The sequence below is a fragment of the Conger conger genome, chromosome 3 (genome assembly GCF_963514075.1).
Source record: "Conger conger chromosome 3, fConCon1.1, whole genome shotgun sequence".
NCBI lineage: Eukaryota > Metazoa > Chordata > Actinopteri > Anguilliformes > Congridae > Conger > Conger conger.
The window spans coordinates 6,997,052-7,014,800 of record NC_083762.1 but is presented as its reverse complement, the minus strand read 5'-3'; the positions used below and the strand labels follow the sequence as shown (position 1 = coordinate 7,014,800).

At 41.1% G+C, this 17,749-nt stretch overlaps 1 protein-coding gene, 1 long non-coding RNA gene and 4 other non-coding genes across 6 annotated transcripts; all 6 read left to right on the top strand.

Annotated features, from left to right (window-relative positions):
* The first annotated feature begins 7,007 nt into the window (after positions 1-7,007).
* sb:cb1058 (uncharacterized protein LOC394209 homolog) lies at positions 7,008-10,141 on the top strand. Its single transcript, XM_061236951.1, has 2 exons — positions 7,008-7,684; positions 8,991-10,141. The coding sequence occupies exons 1-2, from the start codon at positions 7,046-7,048 to the stop codon at positions 9,141-9,143; spliced, it is 792 nt and encodes a 263-aa protein (XP_061092935.1). The 5' UTR covers positions 7,008-7,045; the 3' UTR covers positions 9,144-10,141.
* Positions 10,142-13,423: 3,282 nt separating this feature from the next.
* LOC133124426 (uncharacterized) lies at positions 13,424-17,074 on the top strand. The gene is made up of 10 exons (XR_009708315.1): positions 13,424-14,074; positions 14,333-14,382; positions 14,568-14,612; positions 14,822-14,867; positions 15,055-15,114; positions 15,592-15,624; positions 15,977-16,032; positions 16,461-16,499; positions 16,714-16,752; positions 16,967-17,074. It is a non-coding gene; the product is annotated as an uncharacterized LOC133124426 (long non-coding RNA).
* LOC133125349 (small nucleolar RNA SNORD30) lies at positions 15,453-15,524 on the top strand. The gene has a single exon (XR_009708426.1). It is a non-coding gene; the product is annotated as a small nucleolar RNA SNORD30 (small nucleolar RNA).
* On the top strand, positions 16,199-16,326 carry LOC133125354 (small nucleolar RNA SNORD22). The gene has a single exon (XR_009708431.1). It is a non-coding gene; the product is annotated as a small nucleolar RNA SNORD22 (small nucleolar RNA).
* On the top strand, positions 16,566-16,637 carry LOC133125350 (small nucleolar RNA SNORD31). The gene has a single exon (XR_009708427.1). It is a non-coding gene; the product is annotated as a small nucleolar RNA SNORD31 (small nucleolar RNA).
* Positions 16,818-16,890, top strand: LOC133125351 (small nucleolar RNA SNORD31). Its single transcript, XR_009708428.1, has one exon. It is a non-coding gene; the product is annotated as a small nucleolar RNA SNORD31 (small nucleolar RNA).
* Positions 17,075-17,749: the final 675 nt, after the last annotated feature.

The following is a 17,749-nucleotide window of genomic DNA, read 5'->3' as shown; positions in this document are numbered from 1 at the left end:
GAGAAAGATGGAAAGTAAAGCTGAATTTACTTGTTAAGTCTGTATATATCTGTGTGCATGACATCTCCATCTTAAAGGTCCCATATTGTGTTATTTTCGATTGTTTTATTTTAGGTCATGATATCCATACGATGGCTTTTATGTGGTTTAAAGTACAAAAAACAATCTATTTCCAGTTTTAATTTTCCGTTCTCCAGCGCCTCTCACAAGCTCTACCAAGGACAGGCTGTTTTAGTGACCGTGTCTTTAAGGCTCATTGACACAACGAACCTCTCTTCTAATTGGCTGGCTAGCTCCAACTAACTGAACACGGTCACTGCCCATCGCTGGGATTCGTTCGGCTACGAGGTGGCCCGTGTTGAAGCAAACGACCGTATATCGTGTTTTTATAATACCTTCAACTCATTTATAACCCACATAGCAAGGGAAATGTCATTTTCCACAATATGGGACCTTTAACAGCCTTCCCCTTGTGTGTAGGATTCTTTGTTTGTGTCTGTATACTGCTTAGGTCTGTCTGGTTAAATGTGTGTGTATATAAGGTTTCGTGTGTTTGTTTAATTGCTCAACAGACTCACTATATCTCACTTCCTCACACACGGAGGAATTAAGGGAAAACTGTAAGAAGTAATTATACTGTATTTATATTGATGACTGTATTTAATTTTGATCACGCGGAGTTTATATGTGTAGTTTCATTGCCTCTTACAATACTATACTATGAATTAAATGTGTAGTGACCATGTTTAGACACTAGATGGTGCAAACTTGTCTAGTCCTATTCACCGGTTTATCATTTAAATTTTTTTTGCTGTCTAGCTGCTGTTGGGTTCTTGTTCTGGTCTTTATGGGCAGTTATCAGCTGCCAAGAAACCCATATTTTTCGACAACATTTCTGCCTAGTTGAAAAGAGCTTGACCCCTGTGTGAAAACCAATAATTGTATAATCATGCGAAAAGTGTTTATTTTAAAAGTTACAATTAAAATTGTATTCGGAAAATGCATTATTATTTATCCATATTAATGATATGACACATTATCACATTGATGAAGAATTTGTGACATTCCACACCATTGTACCATTTGTGATCAGCCAGTAGAATCCCTACCTGTGAGGACTGAATGTTGAGTCACCCTTGCGTCTTTAGAAGCCTTGTTTGATTTTTCTCTTGATTTAATGTGTGCATATTTGCGGACACATTCACCTGTTTCCTGAATAGCCTGGGTTCAGACAATGAGAGCGATAATTCATGGGTTCCCAAACTCAGTCCTGGGCCCTCCAGTGTTGATCATTTCAGGTTGTTTACATTTTCTTTTCACCAAATCACCTTATTTGACCTCCATGCAAATGGTTACTTGTTTATATTTTATTTATCTTCAGAATCTTTCATTTTCCTTACATGGTTTACTTTCTTTTTTATTTATTTTTGTCTTTATTTTTTAGGCCTTTTTCAGCTTTATTGGACAGTATATAGTATAGAGAGAGGGAGCGAGAGAGAGGGGAAGACATGCGACAAATGTCGGACGGTCGGATTCGAACCGCCGACGTCGCGGCTCGCAATGAGTATGCGGTCAGTGCTCTACAGGCTGCGCCACCGAGACACCCGACATGGTTTACTTTCAATGATTAACTGTCCCCAGCTTTCGCAATTTGGACCGCACTGATGTCATCATGTCATGATATCAGCAAACGTTGCCTTTATAAAGGCAAAGACAATAAGAAGGTTAGTTGCTTAGCGTGGTTAAAGGTCCTGGGATATAGACGAGACGTATGAAGCAGTCCATAGGGCGGCTGAGACTGAAGCCATATGCATGTTCCCCCGTGTGCTCTGTCTCTGTCCCCCACCAAGGCACCTTCTCAGCGATGATCCCGATCTGCTTCCTATCTGTCTTGAAGGAATACACCAACATTTTGGGAAATAAGACCTTTTTTTTCCCCCCCAACTTGCCCAGATGATTGATGTTCGATTTAATGTAAATTTTCCTGCATTTACTGGCTTGGTTTTCATGTCAGCATAACATGTTAGCTTTGCATAAAGACTTGAAGCCTAAAGGAGTCAGTAGCCTACCTCCTTCAAAGTGAAGTGTCTTATTTACAGAAGGTATCGTGTATTTGAAATACACGTGCAGGGAAATATTTTTAAAACGAGAGACGTTTTCAGAGAAGTGAGATGGTCGGAACTATAACTGCTGCACACACTTCTTCTGTCTTCTGCTGGTTGAGCGCAGTGATCCACGCACCTTCTGAAGGTAGAGCTACTACCTTCTACACTGTGCTCAACCAGTGGAAGATGGAAGGATACATGTGTGTTCAGCGGTTATAGTGCCATCCGTCTAGCTTCTTAGAAAACAATATCTGTGTTAGTTTTGAAAAAAAGGTAGATTTCCCATAATATTGGTGTATTTTGTTAATAACAATGAAAGAAGGTGGACAGTAGACAGTGGACAGTGCTCTCCTTTAATAAAAGAGAAATGGAAAAGAATCTGAATATGTGGTATTGTATACTACGTGGAAATAGAATGCATAGCTAATTCTGACATAATGGAACCGCAAGATAGTATATTGTCTCATCGCACAGTAGAGTATGAAATTCTAATTATACAGCAGATAATGAGTGTCTAATTACAAACACTTAAAAATAGATGCTTTCAATTTAGAATCTTTTCCATTTTTGTTGAAAGAAAAACCAGCATACACTGGCATCCCTCCCCAGGACCGAATTTGGGAAGCCCTAGTGTAGTTGTTGACTCTTGGGGGCATCTACGAAAAACTGCTGAATCTGCTGTTCACATCCCTGCTGTGTTCTGGCCGGAATTCAGGTCTCGCTCTACTAAAAATAAGTTCACCGGCAGGAAGCCGGGTGTTGTGTGAGGGCCTTATCCCTCGAGAATCCAGGGTGCCCACGCTTGTACAAACACAACCTCAACCACAACACCGGGTTGCCAGGTGGGTGACGGGACCGCAGCTGGACGAGGCTGAGAGGATCCCGCCCACAGGAGCGGTGGCTTGGAAACCGCACAGCGTGAGGCGGCCTGGCTGCACGTGGGCCCGCACGGCTACGAGGCTATAAAAGGCAGACAAGCAGTCACATGCCTCACAGCCCGGCTCCCACATGATGTCTATCCACCGAAGGGGATGTTTCCGCAGTGCAGACTGCCTGCACGTCATGTGCTGTCACCGTCTGTGTTGTGTAATGCCAAGTTCTTCTGAAGGCAAAGGGTCTCCTCCATTGTTCTCCTACCTGGCGCATTCCCTCACACACTCTATATCCTATATGTATGCACATACATTTATGTGCAATTCTGTGGGAGTTTACGTATGAATTTCATGTTGACTGGATGCTCAGTTATATACTATATACTTATATATTACGCATGTTTTACTTAACCTATTTAACAGAAGTAATCGACACATTCCTCCACCAGTGAAAGTTCTCTCCTTCTCTCCTTAATACACTGAGGAAAGCTGTAAAAAGTGAGCTCACCTCTAGGGAAAGATGGGTCAGTGAACTGGAGCTAAATACCTGCATATGATTTGAATATGACAAACAATTTTCATCTAAGTAGCACATCAAAAATAATTTGATCTTTCACAAGTATTGAAGGAGATACATTATTTAATTATGGCTAATCCGGCTAGCTGTCTTTTTTTTTTGTATCACTTCCATGTATGAGTGTAATTTAGTGGGTAGATACTTCATTTTCCAACATGCAAGGAGATTCAATCATAGACTGCAGTGTGGTGGTGTGTGGATATGAACAGTTATACAGTGTCTGTATGAGCTTGTGTTAACTTCCTCTTTGGCTGTGTGTGTGGCTGTGTGTGTGTGTGTGTGTGTGTGCGCTCGTGCGTGTGTTTGCTTTGGTGACGGCAGGTTCAGGCGGGGTGTGTGCCAGTAGAGTGTAAGGTTGTTCAGTGGGGAGAACAGTGAAAAGACAGTTTGACACCTACCAGGTAGGTTTGCCTCCTCTGTTTCTCTCTCTTCATCTCTTTCTCTATTCAATCACATTTCACATTTTATTTCTCCTGCCCATTTCCACAAAGACTAACATAAAGTTTCTTACTTTCTTACTTATTTTAATGAGGCAGTTATATGCGAGAGTAATATATATATATACTGTATTGTCAGAGGCAATGAAACTGTACACATAAACTGTGATCAAAATATTGTGTGGATTTGGTTATGCTTAAATCGCTCACTCATTTCACCATATTCTAACAGGTGGATTTACCACAAATACATTTTATTAGCCTGCTTCGTCAATACTGTAAAAAGTGTCTATGTTTAATATAATTCTAAATTATATTGGGCTGGTTTCACAAATGATTGTATAGATGATTAGATAGATAGATTATTATATCCTGCAGTTTTGTGCCAGACTACATTGAGTTTTTGTATGGATAATTTCCATTCAGAATTTAATTTAGTCAAGGACTATGCTTAATCTATATCTGTGAAACTGGCCTATTGCTGCTGCTGCTATTTTGTTGTTGCTGGCAATACGATGATTACTATATTTTACTAGAGTAGCTCTGTGCTTCGTTTTGATAGCTTGTGTGTGTGTGTGTGTGTGTGTGTGTGTGTGTGTGTGTGTGTGTAAAACAGCTAAGCAGAAGTACTACTATTTTCATACTGAACACATTCTCAGTGTGATTAATATGAAGCTAGACACAATAATAAAGATTAGTCAAACAAAAAGCCCTTCAGAATTAACAGGATATTGATAATGCTCCCTCCAAAAAAGGACTTGAGTATTCATTATCCATTGAGAATGCTGGTGAGTAACATGCCTTATAAAAGGGCCATCTAACTTATTTCTCTAATTTACCTTATTTGTACAACACAAACATTTCCAATATACATTACAATATATACAATTAGTACAATTAGTCATTATTATACTTATGATATATTATGAATTAATAAATTAAGAAAATATTAGTTCAGAAATTAAGAAAATCACATGCTGTCATCTGAATATTTGCTCACATATATCACATATTAGCTCCATTGACCAATTTAAAATAACTTTGCACCTATTTGCTTCTGAAATTACTTATAATAATCTTACATAATACTTTCAATCAGTCATAATGTTATGTCCCTTGTTGCTGTTGCTGTGTATTTTTAGGAATATGTAATATTTTACATATTGAGAACTTCTGAAAAAAGTACGTGTGTTTTATAATAAAAAAAATAAAAAAATAAAAACAAAAGTTGGATCGAAACATGAATTTCACACAAATGCGGCTCCAGCTGGTGTGTTTGAGTCACAAAGTATGAGCGATGCTGGGAGGTCTGTTATCTGAGTCATAAATGTAGGCTGGAGAAGCTTTCAGTGCTGGAAGCACAAAGACACAGTGTACTCATTGATATACTGTACTGTGAACTTTGCACAGTTTCTGTACACGTTAACTACTGTCAAACAAACTAATACCCAGCAACAGTGAGGGCGGGTTGGGGGGGGGGGGGGGCTGAGTGAGATCAGGAGATTTCTTCACTCATTTGGCTCTGTACTCCACAATTTTGGATGTGTAATCAATACATTCAAATGTGGATAAAGTGTTTTGTTAAAGTGTATTTCACCATGTAATTACAGCACTTCATATACATGCGCCCCACTTTTAGGGCACTGTAATGTTTGGGACGTATTAATGTTATGTAAATGTAAGTAGTTTTTTTTTAGTAGTTTGTCACATATCCGTTGCATGAATGATTGCTTGTAGTACGTGACTCATTAGCATATGAAATGCATGTCCAATTGGATTCAGATCAGATGAATTACTTTGCCAGTCAAGAACAGTTGGCTTTGAAAAACTGATTTGTTTATTTAGCAGCATGTTTGGGATCACTCGCTGTAGGAAGAAGCACTGTCCAATGAGTTTGGAGGCATTTGATTGAACTTGAGTAGATAGGCTTCTGGACACTTAAGAATTCATTAAGAATGACATCATTGATGAAGGAAGACAAGTGAGCCAGTACCTGTGGCAGCCATACATGTCCAAGCATAACAAACTGTAACCTGGCCATCTTGTTTTTGCAGCTAACTAGAGGTTTGTCTCTAGCAGTGTAGCCTCTGTTCATGAAATCATCTGTGGACAGTCGTTGGACAGGGGCAGTCTGTAACCTAGTTGCTGAAGTACATGACTGGGACCTGGAAGGTTGGCGTTTCAAGCCCCGGTGTAGCCACAATACGATCCACACAGCTTTTGGGCCCGTGAGCAAGGCCCTTAACCCCGCATTGCTCCAGGGGGGATTGTCCCCTGCTTAGTCTAATCATCTGTAAGTTGCTTTGTCTGAACAATAACATTGAACAGGTGTTTGGGGTTTTTTCTTCATTAGGGTGAGATTCCGTCATTTACATCATCAACTACAGAGGTCTTCCTTTGTGATAACTGAGATCACCAGTGCTGTCTTTCCTTCTTAATAATATTCCAAACATTAGATTTTGGTAAGCCTAAAGTCTGGCCTATATCTCTCCCTTTAAAAAAAAAAGATTTCTCAGCCTCATAATGGCTTCCTCGACTTTAATTTGCACAACTCTGGTCCTCTTGCTGACTAACAACAATAACTGACTCAAAAGGCAATACAAAAGCCTAGAATCAAGCAATTGGACACACTAATCAGAAACACCCGGGAAGCCATTTGTCATCACCATTTTGGCTCCTGAAATGGGGTTGGATATATATAAACTGCTGTTATTTCTACAAAGTGAAACCAAAAAAATACTTTAATGTGTACTTTAACCATGTGATTTAAAAAAGAATTGTGGAATACAGAGCCACAGCAAAAAGAATATGTAAAACGTTATGGAGCTCAGTGCACATACATCTTCCTGGGGTGTCGTGGAGCTGTGGTCTTGTTGATTTTCCATAGCATGAGGAGTTTCTGTATCCAATATCTTTAACTGTTAACTATAAGTCTCACCAAACTGTTCAATGTGCACACATGGCCATCAAAGGATGCGTGCACTGGTGACTTACTTCACGTTTCTTTTCTCAGAAACTCGATACTTACGAGGAGAAGAGGGAAAAAAATAGAACATGACAATTGGCAAGAGCTCAAAGAAGTCTCTCAAATCCCCCAAATACCTGGACCTGTCCAGCGGCTTCTACGGCCGCCTGGAAGAGGCGGAGGCGGACCAGGAGACGGAGGAGCTGGGTCGGGCGGAGGGGCGGACGGCCGGAGGGGAGATGCAGACGCACGCGGCCACGCAGCGGGGCGGCAAGCGGGGGTCGGGAGTTTTCGACTTCAACCAGGGGATGCTGGAGGACGACGGGACCGCCACGCTGCTGAGGAAGACCCCCGCCCGCCGGAGCAGCCGCTGGAGGAGGAAGAGCGGCTCCAGGAAGAAGCGCCTGGAGGCCGAGCCGGAGGACTGCGCTCCTGCCGAGGAGAGCGCGTCCCCAGCCAGGGCCGGCGAGACCCTGGAGGTGGTGGATTCAGCCGCTCCACAGACCATGGAGGTGGTGGATTCAGCCGCTCCACAGACCATGGAGGTGGTGGATTCAGCCGCTCCACAGACCCTGGAGGCCGGGCACCTCCTGGTCCACTTCTCGGTCAGGGAAGAGGCGGACGACCACGTCCTGATCTCTAAGACGGCAGAGCGGGAGACCGAGGGCCTGCGAGGAGATGAGGAGGTGAAAGTGGCCAAGAGGGGCAAACTAAAGAACTACCGAAAGGTAAGGAACTGAAAGGCTTTTATTTTATATGCTGTGTATTTTTATTCAGGCTAACAAAGATTACAACTGTACAAGTTACACGCTCTTGATGTAGCCACATCAGAGTACTTTCTGCTGCACCAAGTTCTTCACGACACTGACCCTAAGGTTGAGCACCTGCAGGTCAAAGCACTACATGGCACGTCATCGGAAAGGTGTGGGGCGACTATTTATCCTCTTTGAAGACTTATCACTTATTGCTGAGTTTTACCGGCACAAAGCATAGCTCTGAACGGTTGGAATGAATTTGAATGAATTCCCAAATTCTTTGATTGAGGTTCCCAGCACTCTCCAGACTAAGCAAGGATTAATCTCATACATAGTGTTCGCACAGTGTTGCTGTGGCCCTGTTTGTTAGCAACAACATTGTGGTACGGTGTTAGGTGGGTGGTAACTAAGCTGCTCCACAATAATAGCTCACCCTGCTGAGGTGCATGGTGACCTTGGAGATGATTCAGCCATTGTGTGGGGATAGCATGAACACAAACCCTGTTCAGCCGAGACTTCAGTGTGCAGTCATTCACAGTTTCACTCTGTGAGTTTGCTCAGTGCTGCCTGGATTAATAATCACCCTGCTCTTTGAAACACTGAAACATCTGAGCGTTGAGCGTTGAGATTAGCAGCACTGTTCACTCCCTCTGTTTGTCAGCCTCTTCTCTTCTGTTGGGAAATCTCTACTCCGTCTTCCCACAGTCCTCCTCTGCATCTCAGCTCTCCTTTCTTCTGCCTCCCTCTTCTTACTCTTTGGTATTCGGTTACAAATATTTCTTCCAACCCCGTTATCTCCCTGTCTGTTTGCAGTGGCTCTGCATCGTGAGGTATGCGGTGGAGTAATCACACACACAATCTCTTCTCCTTTGCATTTGTTTGGAGCCCTTGACGTGAAGGTCTTTGAAGCCAGACTCTACAAATAGCTTAAAAAGCAGTTCATGGCAGTCTACCTTTAATCATTTTGGAGATCAGTGTTAGCAGAGAATTTACAACTCTTCTGACAGAATCTCCTTTTTTTTTATGTTCCATTGCAAAAAAAACACACAAAAAACAGAACACAACATTCCGGATTTTTAAAATCAGTTTTGTAATCAGTGTAAGCAGAGAGTTTATAACTCAGCCAACAGAATCTATGATTTTAGTTCACCGTAATCTTTACCCAGAATCCTCCGTCCTGGGCCTAGGAACGTAGGGGTCAAAGCAAACAAACAACGCACACAGTCCTATCAGATGTGTCGACTGGTACAACACCGATCACTTTTGTGTTCACCTGCAGGCCCTTGACCGAGCTCTCCGCAGGGGCTGGGAGACCTTCGTCTGCAGCCTGTACAGTGTGACCCTCACGCCCATCTCGTCGACAGAAACGTCCCCGTCTTCGTCCTCAGCGACAACAGCGCGTCAGAGCTCGGCCATAGCCGAGTACCGATGAAGGAGCAAAGGGACCGCAGCCCACTTAACCTGTAGATCCTAGCATATATTTAATCAAATAACTAATTCTATTTAAAGATGAATGTACAGCAGTTTGTTTGCATATGGTTCAAAGGGGGAGTTCATTGCGATGACGATGAAATTGATGATTCTGGGTCCAAAGTAGCAGTCCAACTCGTTCAGTGATATGGCTGATTCTGAGGGCTAATTATAGTTATACCTGGCAGACAGTTACACATGCAGGTGTAATTTGTGTCTAATTCACACTCAGCAGTACGTGTTAGCCTGCCCTTGGTCAGTGTTATAGCTGCCATTATATAAAGCAGGCGTTATCTAAGGTTTAGTGGATATTATAAATTCCTATGTTACTTCATAGTTCAAAGTTTGACTTCTATGACTATTCTTAGGAAGTATGTTATACAACCTGAGAAGTGAGCGGTTAGCGTTGAGCGTCATTCGGTAACTCAAATCAGCCTGGACTGCACTGGTGTGAACTGGGCCCTGTTTCTGACATTTCATCTGACAATGAAAATGACCAATGAAAATAAAACATTTCTGAATCATAGTCTATTAAGCCAAACTCAGCAGTGAATAACGCCTCGTGACCACGCGTCATCAAGACTCATGGGCAGTGTGACCGCTGATCAGTTTATACATGGGGAAGTGCGTGACTGGAACATCACTCCGATCCAGTATTTTGTGCATGTAAGGAAACATCACAAGTGATTGTAGGATGCCCCGTTTGTAATTGTGCTCTCAGACAGTGCACAGGTATATGTACTCATATTCTCTTATCGCATGCGATTACGTACCATTGTGGAAATACATCGGGTGACATTCTTATCACTTCCATGTGACCATAGCTGCCTGGCATTTCAAGAGATCAGCAAAAACACAATGTGTATCTCCAAGTACTGTATATATGACATTGAAGGTCCTAGTCAAGGTTTAATGAACTAGGTAGGATTAGGATTACATCAAAGAACCAAATTTAATTAAAGCTATGACTGTGCAACCAATAACTATCTTCAAATGATACTTTTCTTTTAGCCATGGTCAATTAGCTGTGTGCTAAATCTTCCTTTTTTCAGTGTTTTTCAGTTGCATTAATTAATTAGTCACTGGGTGATATTTTGTTATTAGAGCATCTGATTTAATCTTGGGACTGATTACAGAAAAAAAGGCAATTTACATGCAGGCTGTCCATCAGATGAAAGTGTTTGTGTAAATGTTTGATCTACTCATATTTCTATCAGCAGTTAAAAATGAAGTCAGTTGTACTGTATGTGCCATACTGACAAGACATAATTGCTGTAATGTCATGTGGGTTGTGATATTTACAGTCTTTTTTTTTACCTGACAAAGAACAATATGTGATACAGAGTCAGTAAATAATAACTAGGTAATTAACTTGGTAATGTGAACTGCTATAGCTGCCAGTGGGGAATGTTTACATGATTACAACTATGTCAAGCAATTCTCACTTAAATGAAAATTTAAACAGAGTTTGGTATCAATTGCACAGGTCTGAAAACAGGGGAACCATGTTGTGTGTATAACAATTACGTGCACTCTGTGCACTCTTTGAATACTAACTGACCCTTTGTATTTCTCAGCAGATCAGTTTATATCTGGTTTGGCATGTTTTGCAGGACCTGGCGTGTGGTCTGCAGCATGATCATGTACCATATTATGTAACATATCAGGTAAAAAAATACAGGGAACTGATAGTGAAAGCTGTATATGAACACAAGTGTGAGACCATAAAGCATTTGTGCATAGATAAAAAAACTGGCACCTCGTGTTTAAAATGATGCACAAAATCCAATTTTCTGTGATCGTTTTCAGCATTGAAGTCTGTTTTGATTAATTATTTTAGGACTGAGCTGACAGACGGGATGTGGAATATGAATTAACTACGAGTTCATTTCTGTCTATTGTCTGTAATAGGGAAGTGAATCTAGTGTGAATCTACTGTGAATAAGGCCAAGGCCTTTTTGTTAAAGTTTACAGAACTGTGATTTAAGTACAGAGAGGACAATTCCACCCTCTCAAGGTCCCCCAGGTAGTTCATTATATAAACTCACTGATAACTTATTAGGTATTTCTTTGATTTTTTTTTTTTTTACTTATTGGTCTTCTGCTGCTGTAGCCTATCCATTTAGATGTTTGACGGTTTGTGTGCTCAGAAATTCTCTTCTGCATACAACTGTTGTAATGTGTGGTTACTGTCACCTTCCTGTCAGCTTTGACCAGTCTGGCCATTCTCCTCTGACCTCTGCAATTAACAGTTCATTTCTGCACGCAGAACTGCTGCTCACTGTACCAACAATCATTCCACATTCGAAGTCACATAGATCACATTTCTTACTCATTCTGACATTTGGGAACTGAAGCTGAAGCTCTTCACTATGTCTGCATACTTTTATGTATTTAGTTGCTGCGTTTGCTGACTGAGTGTAAGTCTGGGTTAATGTATACCTAAAAAACAAATAAACCAGAATGAAAGAGGCATCTGCTCTATTTGTCTTCATAAATCTTACATTTACGCATTTACAGCCCAGCTAACGGATAAAGCAGTGGGGTTCTCAAAGCTATTAACAAAGGCATTATATCATATCATCGTATCCAGGGTGTAATAAGTTGATGGGGTTGTTTTGCATGTTTTGGGGTCGTTACTGCTCCTGGGGCTCTTGGTTGGCATTTACAGTATATTGCACCTTTATCCAAAGCGCTGTTCAATTGATGCTTCTCATTCACCCATTCATACACACACTCACACACCAACGATGATTAGCTGCCATGTAAGTCACCAACCGGCTCATCAGGTGCATTTGGGGGTTAGGTGTCTTGCTCAGGGACACCTCGACACATCCAGGGCGGGAATCGAACCGGCAACCCATCCGACTGCCAGACGACCACTCTTCAATCATGAATCGTGAAAACACCTGTGAATAACCAGAACCCCAAATGTTAAACTAAAGCGGTTCTGGGTCTAGCAGCCCTTGGACACTACCTGAGACTCATGGGGCAGTAAAAGCCACCCTTGTGTAGGGCTGCATCTCAACAGCAAACATACAGTGACTGTGGGACAGTGAAATCAGTCTTCAGATGCTGCAGTTTCCAGCCTGGCTCAGTACAGTGCATGATTTTGTGTGAGTATGGTGGAACAAGGTGACTTACACGTCCTTCTGTTCTCATAAAATACCAAAAAAAACTGCTGTTTTATTAATCACCCATCTTTCAGACAAAGTTAGCTGGTGGGTTTGGAGTCACACGGTATCTGTGAACTGACACATCACTGAGTCTGCGTTATCATGAATAGGTTCTGCAGTGTACGTGTAAGAAACAACCAAACACACAAGCACACGCACACACACTGCATTTTCTCTCTGACTCGGTTCTCTGCTAAATGCAGAAGCAAGGGACCACTAGGGGGAGACATTATGTTGTCTAGAATTGTACTCCATGCTACTGTTCATCAATGTTGCTGTCAGTATTTGAATGAAAAGGATAATGCTCGATAACCAGTACATTCAAAATAAATTCAATGGACATGGTTTTACTCGACTCATCTTCTCTTTTGTACGCATTCAGTTTGTTAAAAACTACATTTTTTAACGAGTTTTTAATGTTGGGTTAATCACAGTAAACAGTAGCTGGGAAGTGAGTTTACTGTCAGAAAAAAAAAAGGAATTGCATGTTTCTCACGATAACTTGCCATTCCTATTAAATTCATTAATTTAATTTACAATTTCCAAACATTATCCATCACAAGCAGATTATTTCCAAAATAAGGGCTACCACATGAGCCTTGCAAATGTGATGGGCCACTCGCGATACCGACATCCTGTTGCATTCTACACAATCGTCCAATGGAAACGAACAGATCAAACATTTACACATATGGATATAAATTAAATGTCAAATTAAAAAGCCAACGGTAGATTAAAATGGTATATTCCATATTTCTGTCATTCAATTCTTTACAGATTTGTAGTTACTCGGTGCACCATTTGCTCAGGTCGCTCAAAGGAAGTGACGTCATAAACACAATCGTGAAACGATTTTTTTATACGTAAAAAACGTATTTAAATCATATTCTTATCATAAATATATATAATCTGTTGGTCAAAAACCGACATCATAATACATTTATATTAATATAGGAAACGTAAGTGCATTTAATTAATTTAAAGTGGGAGGAGTTTCTTTTCGCTGAGAGTTCGGCTGAAATAAAAAGCTCCACCTCATAGATTTCGTTCATTTTGTGGCGTTGACTAAGGTGAGTGTAAGTTAATATATTTGCCTAACTGTAAATTTCTTAAATTTGAATGCTGGATTGAATGAGTTAATAATCACGTGTTATATTATTTGTATTCGTATACAAAAGTAATCATTTAACGCTAATTCACAATAATGCAGCAAAATAGACAGGACGTTACTGCTGCAGAACTGCAGTCGGCTAACGCGTAGCGGATATGAATCCATCGCAATCTGATCATAATTATTCCAGTTTTACCCATTTTATCTTCATAATATTAATGTGTTAAGATTCGTTATTTCGCAAGTATTTCGAGTTTTTGCACAATGTATTTTTGCACTTCGAAAAGAAGGTAAATCGGTACCGCGTGTTAGCACGGACAGTAGATCGCTACCTAAATGTCTCGCTTGCTAGTGAAAGAGCTTCCTCAGTGATGATAACTTTCACAGACCTGTACTGAACTACTGTGATTGCAATTATATTTTCTGACGAGGAACTACAACTACAAGTTTGCAAGCCTGTTGGCTAACTAGCTAAGGCGCAACTTCACACCGGTAGTCACATGGGCCTTCGACGTGCGAGGTTGTTCCACGTGTTTGGAAGCGGGTTCATGTGGGTTTTGTTCTCCTCCGTAGGTCTAGTCCGGAAATGGACGTCCAGGAAGAAAGGTAATGGACTGTCAACTATCTATTGCTTGCGTGTGCAACTTTTATACTAGAAGTTGGTTTTTTAAACTGTTGGAACTGGGCAACTAGTGATCGGCGTCAGTGCTACGATGATGATCCCTGAACTCTCTCTTACCGAATCCATTTTTTTGAAGAAACCACTTTACCAGATTCTGAGTAGCATTGCACTTTAAGCTGAATTGCACATGTGCCAGTTTTCTGTTCGGACCCCAAGTCTGACCGTTCTTTCCCTTTTGACAGAACTATGCAACGTGCCATTCCTGTGAAAGATGGCATGCATTTTCATAATGGTAAGCATTTGCATAGTCTATTCTTTCTGCAATATGACACATGGGTATTTTGTGATGATTTTTAAAAATGACAAGCATATGCCTGAATTCAGTGATGCTGATTTTTATTCTGAAACCCCTTTTGGCCAAAAATGGTTGGTTTTGTAATCTCTTGCTCTGCTAAATTGTATTTTGTGTTTTTATAGATCTCCGCTGATGAGACCACTGTTTGCGTAATCAATGGTACCATGGTAAGCTCATTAAGACTATATTTCTACATTTTAATTGTATTACTGTTTGTGGAGTCTAAGAGGATGAACTGGGTTTTTACCCTACAACTTTATGGACGACATCTGTCACATGGCAATCTAGTCACCAAAGCACTGATTCGACTCTCCCTTGAGAAGGGGAAGCCTTGTTTGATGTGATTATACTCTAAAACATTCCCTTTCACCCTCAGCCAGGTGTGATGACTCCAAGATGGACTCTTTGGGATTACTTGTCCTGTAAGTGTTGATTGCTCGTGTTGCAGGCAGTGCAAGCCTCTTAAGTGTTTGCTTTCAATAGCCAATGATGAGGATAAGCATGACAGTTTGAACCATTGAAACGGTTTCCACTTGTAGCTTGGGGATGCCTCCATCCTACAGTGCCAAACTGGTGTATTTCCTAAAGCGTTTCGTTTTTCTTTTTCAGGAGACTAATGGTGGCCTGCCCTGCTGCTGTGACCTAAAGTCTCTGCTTGGTTGTAAGATGGTGAGTGAGGGGGTGTAGTGGGTAAAGTTTCTGTACATGCTGGCCTTTGCAATGTGAAATCCTAATTGCAGGGCAGATCTCAGGTTGGTTTCAGTTGCTTATTTTCAATCCTTGCATAATTTCCTCATATCATAGGCTCCACCCAATGGAGGATGTGAGTAAGATGTTGGATTCTGGCCCTTGATTGATTTTTTTCTGGGACTGATAAAATAAACAATTGAAATGAACCTCTGGACTGTCAAATGGAAAGGTTAGCGGGATGGCCACACTGGTGTATCGAGCAAAGTGACAAGTTGACTTTGTTCTGCTCTGAGCAAGGCTCCACAATTTCCTCTGCTTCAAATGATGATTTTCCAATTGGAATCTCGTTCGTCTGATTTTCCTGTTGAGAAATGGAATTGCTGACTGCAGAGAAGTTGCTACAGCAATCTGTTAATATTGTCTCCTGTGGGTCTCAACGCATCCCTTATTTTACAGGTGGAAACCCCAGGCTGACTCTGGAAATGGATGGTAAGTTTCTTCTATACCAGTCCTATTTAGAGACTGTTTGGCAGTTGTAGTTTCTGTTTTGGGGAGAAATTCTAAAATTATCATGGAATTCAGTACCATGTCTTGATTTTAAATTGAAGAATTTGGATTGCTTTCAGTAGACCATCTTTTTGGCATGTCCACATGCAAAAATGGAACACAGAGTAGTTATTCAAGTGGATGCATTTATTTGGTTTAGGGCCATCTGGAATGATTGTCACCACCCCAGTCTGATTCCCTGTGAATGAATGGTACACCTCTGACTAAAGTTGTGGCAGTGGAAAGCTGGTTTCCATGCATTAGTTTGATTTTAATCAATTCAACTAACTTCCAGGAGGATTTCCTTCCATGCGGACCTGTGACTCAACTGTCGGCTAGTACTATTGCTAGGTGAGTCCTCCATTTCTATAAATCCGTTGACCACTGTTGGCACTTAGCCACCGCACCGCTCTACAGCCAGATCTGTAACTGAAAGGTCATATGGACATTTTGGTGCTGAACATGACAACGCTGTGTCTGTTACCATGGCAATACACCGACACCTTTTCCCAGTCTGTCCCTGTGATGAAACCCACACGTGTCTTACGCCCTGTGTTGGGACCAGAACCTGAAAAGGTGAACCCACTGGTGCTGCCAGGGCAACAAGGGGATGAACTGTTGGGGTGTCCAACTGTCTGATGGGACAGGCTTTCTATATTCTATACTGTATTGATTGTTACTGGGTCTAGAGTAGTCCAATGGAACGTTGGACTACACTAACTTTGGAATACTGCTGAACTTTCCTGACCCACCTGTATAATGGCCTACTTTTCTTGCAGTATGACCTTAAGGAGCTGCAGACTGGAACCTGTCCTAAGGTATGTTATTTAAAAACAAATAAGTCTATATTTAAAAAAAAAAAAAGAAAAATTGCCTTGGATATTGTCTCCGGTGATGAACTGAGATTACCGCCCCAGTCTGATTGTATAGTGACTGAGTGGTACCCCTCTGACGTACATGTCCAAAGTTGCCCAATAATTTCAGTCGGTCTACCTGCTTGGGGTTTTAAATGTTACAACTTTCTTCTTGCAGTGTTACCCTAAGGATCTGTAAACTGGAACCTGCCTTAAGGTATGTATGTATGTTTATTCATTTATTTTTATTTAAAATATTTCTTGCAAGGCCTTGGATATAGTTTCAAAGTGATGAACTGTGATTACCGCCCCAGTCTGATGTATACTGATTGAGTGGTACCCCTCTGATCTTGTGTCCAAAGTTTGCCTGCTTGCTAATTTGGTATTCTATCAATTTGGGGGCTTATGTTCTGACATTTTCCTCCATGCAGGGCCTTCCAAGATGACTGGAATTGCATGGGTGCAATGGATCAATTCAACCTCTTGTAAACTGGACAACCAGTGCTAGTTGATGCTTAAATAAAGGTGTGCAAAACCTGGATTGTTTACATTGTCAAGTATGTGGGGAGAGGGAAAGGGAGTTTTGGAATTGGATTACCTTAACTGGTGTCAATGTAAGAATTTAATCAATTAAATTCTTCAAGGGGTTAAATACTTCACTTTTTGAAGTAACTTGTGTGAACAGTTTGTAGAAATCCGATAAGCTCTAGATAAATTTGACTGCAGTTTGCACAACTGGGAACTAAATTGCTGATACTTAAGACTGACTTCTTACTGTAAGATTGTAAAATCCTTAATTGCAAAGCTGAGCCAAAATGTCTGAAACCTACATCTCCAGGAAAGGGTCACTGGCTGGCATTTGAGTGTGCTGGAGTAAACTTGCCAGCAAATTGCAACATGGCTTTATAGTACAACTGACATTTCCCAAATCTTGGGTGTGCTTTTAGGTTTTCCGTGCATTGCAATGAGGCCCCTTGTAATCTAGCAAGCAATAAAAGGAAAATTGGTTCACTTCAATTTCAATATTGCCCAGCTCAATGTTTATTTGAAGTTCAATTGTACTATTCTAAATGAAAACGCTATTCAAGCGGTTGCATCCGATGAATGCATTGTAGCTCATTAGCCCCTCTGTAGGTATAGCGGACTGCTCCATTTGGGGATGGTTTAGTAAAAGGTCTAATCCTGACCACATCACACTGCAGTCCTTGGTTTTT

What these genes read in the sequence shown, in the direction of transcription:
- sb:cb1058 (XM_061236951.1), top strand. Translation starts at nt 7,046, where the DNA reads ATGACAATTGGCAAGAGCTCAAAGAAGTCTCTCAAATCCCCCAAATAC. An exon ending in AACTAAAGAACTACCGAAAG is followed by an intron (nt 7,685 to 8,990) that starts GTAAGGAACTGA and finishes GTTCACCTGCAG; the next exon opens with GCCCTTGACCGAGCTCTCCG.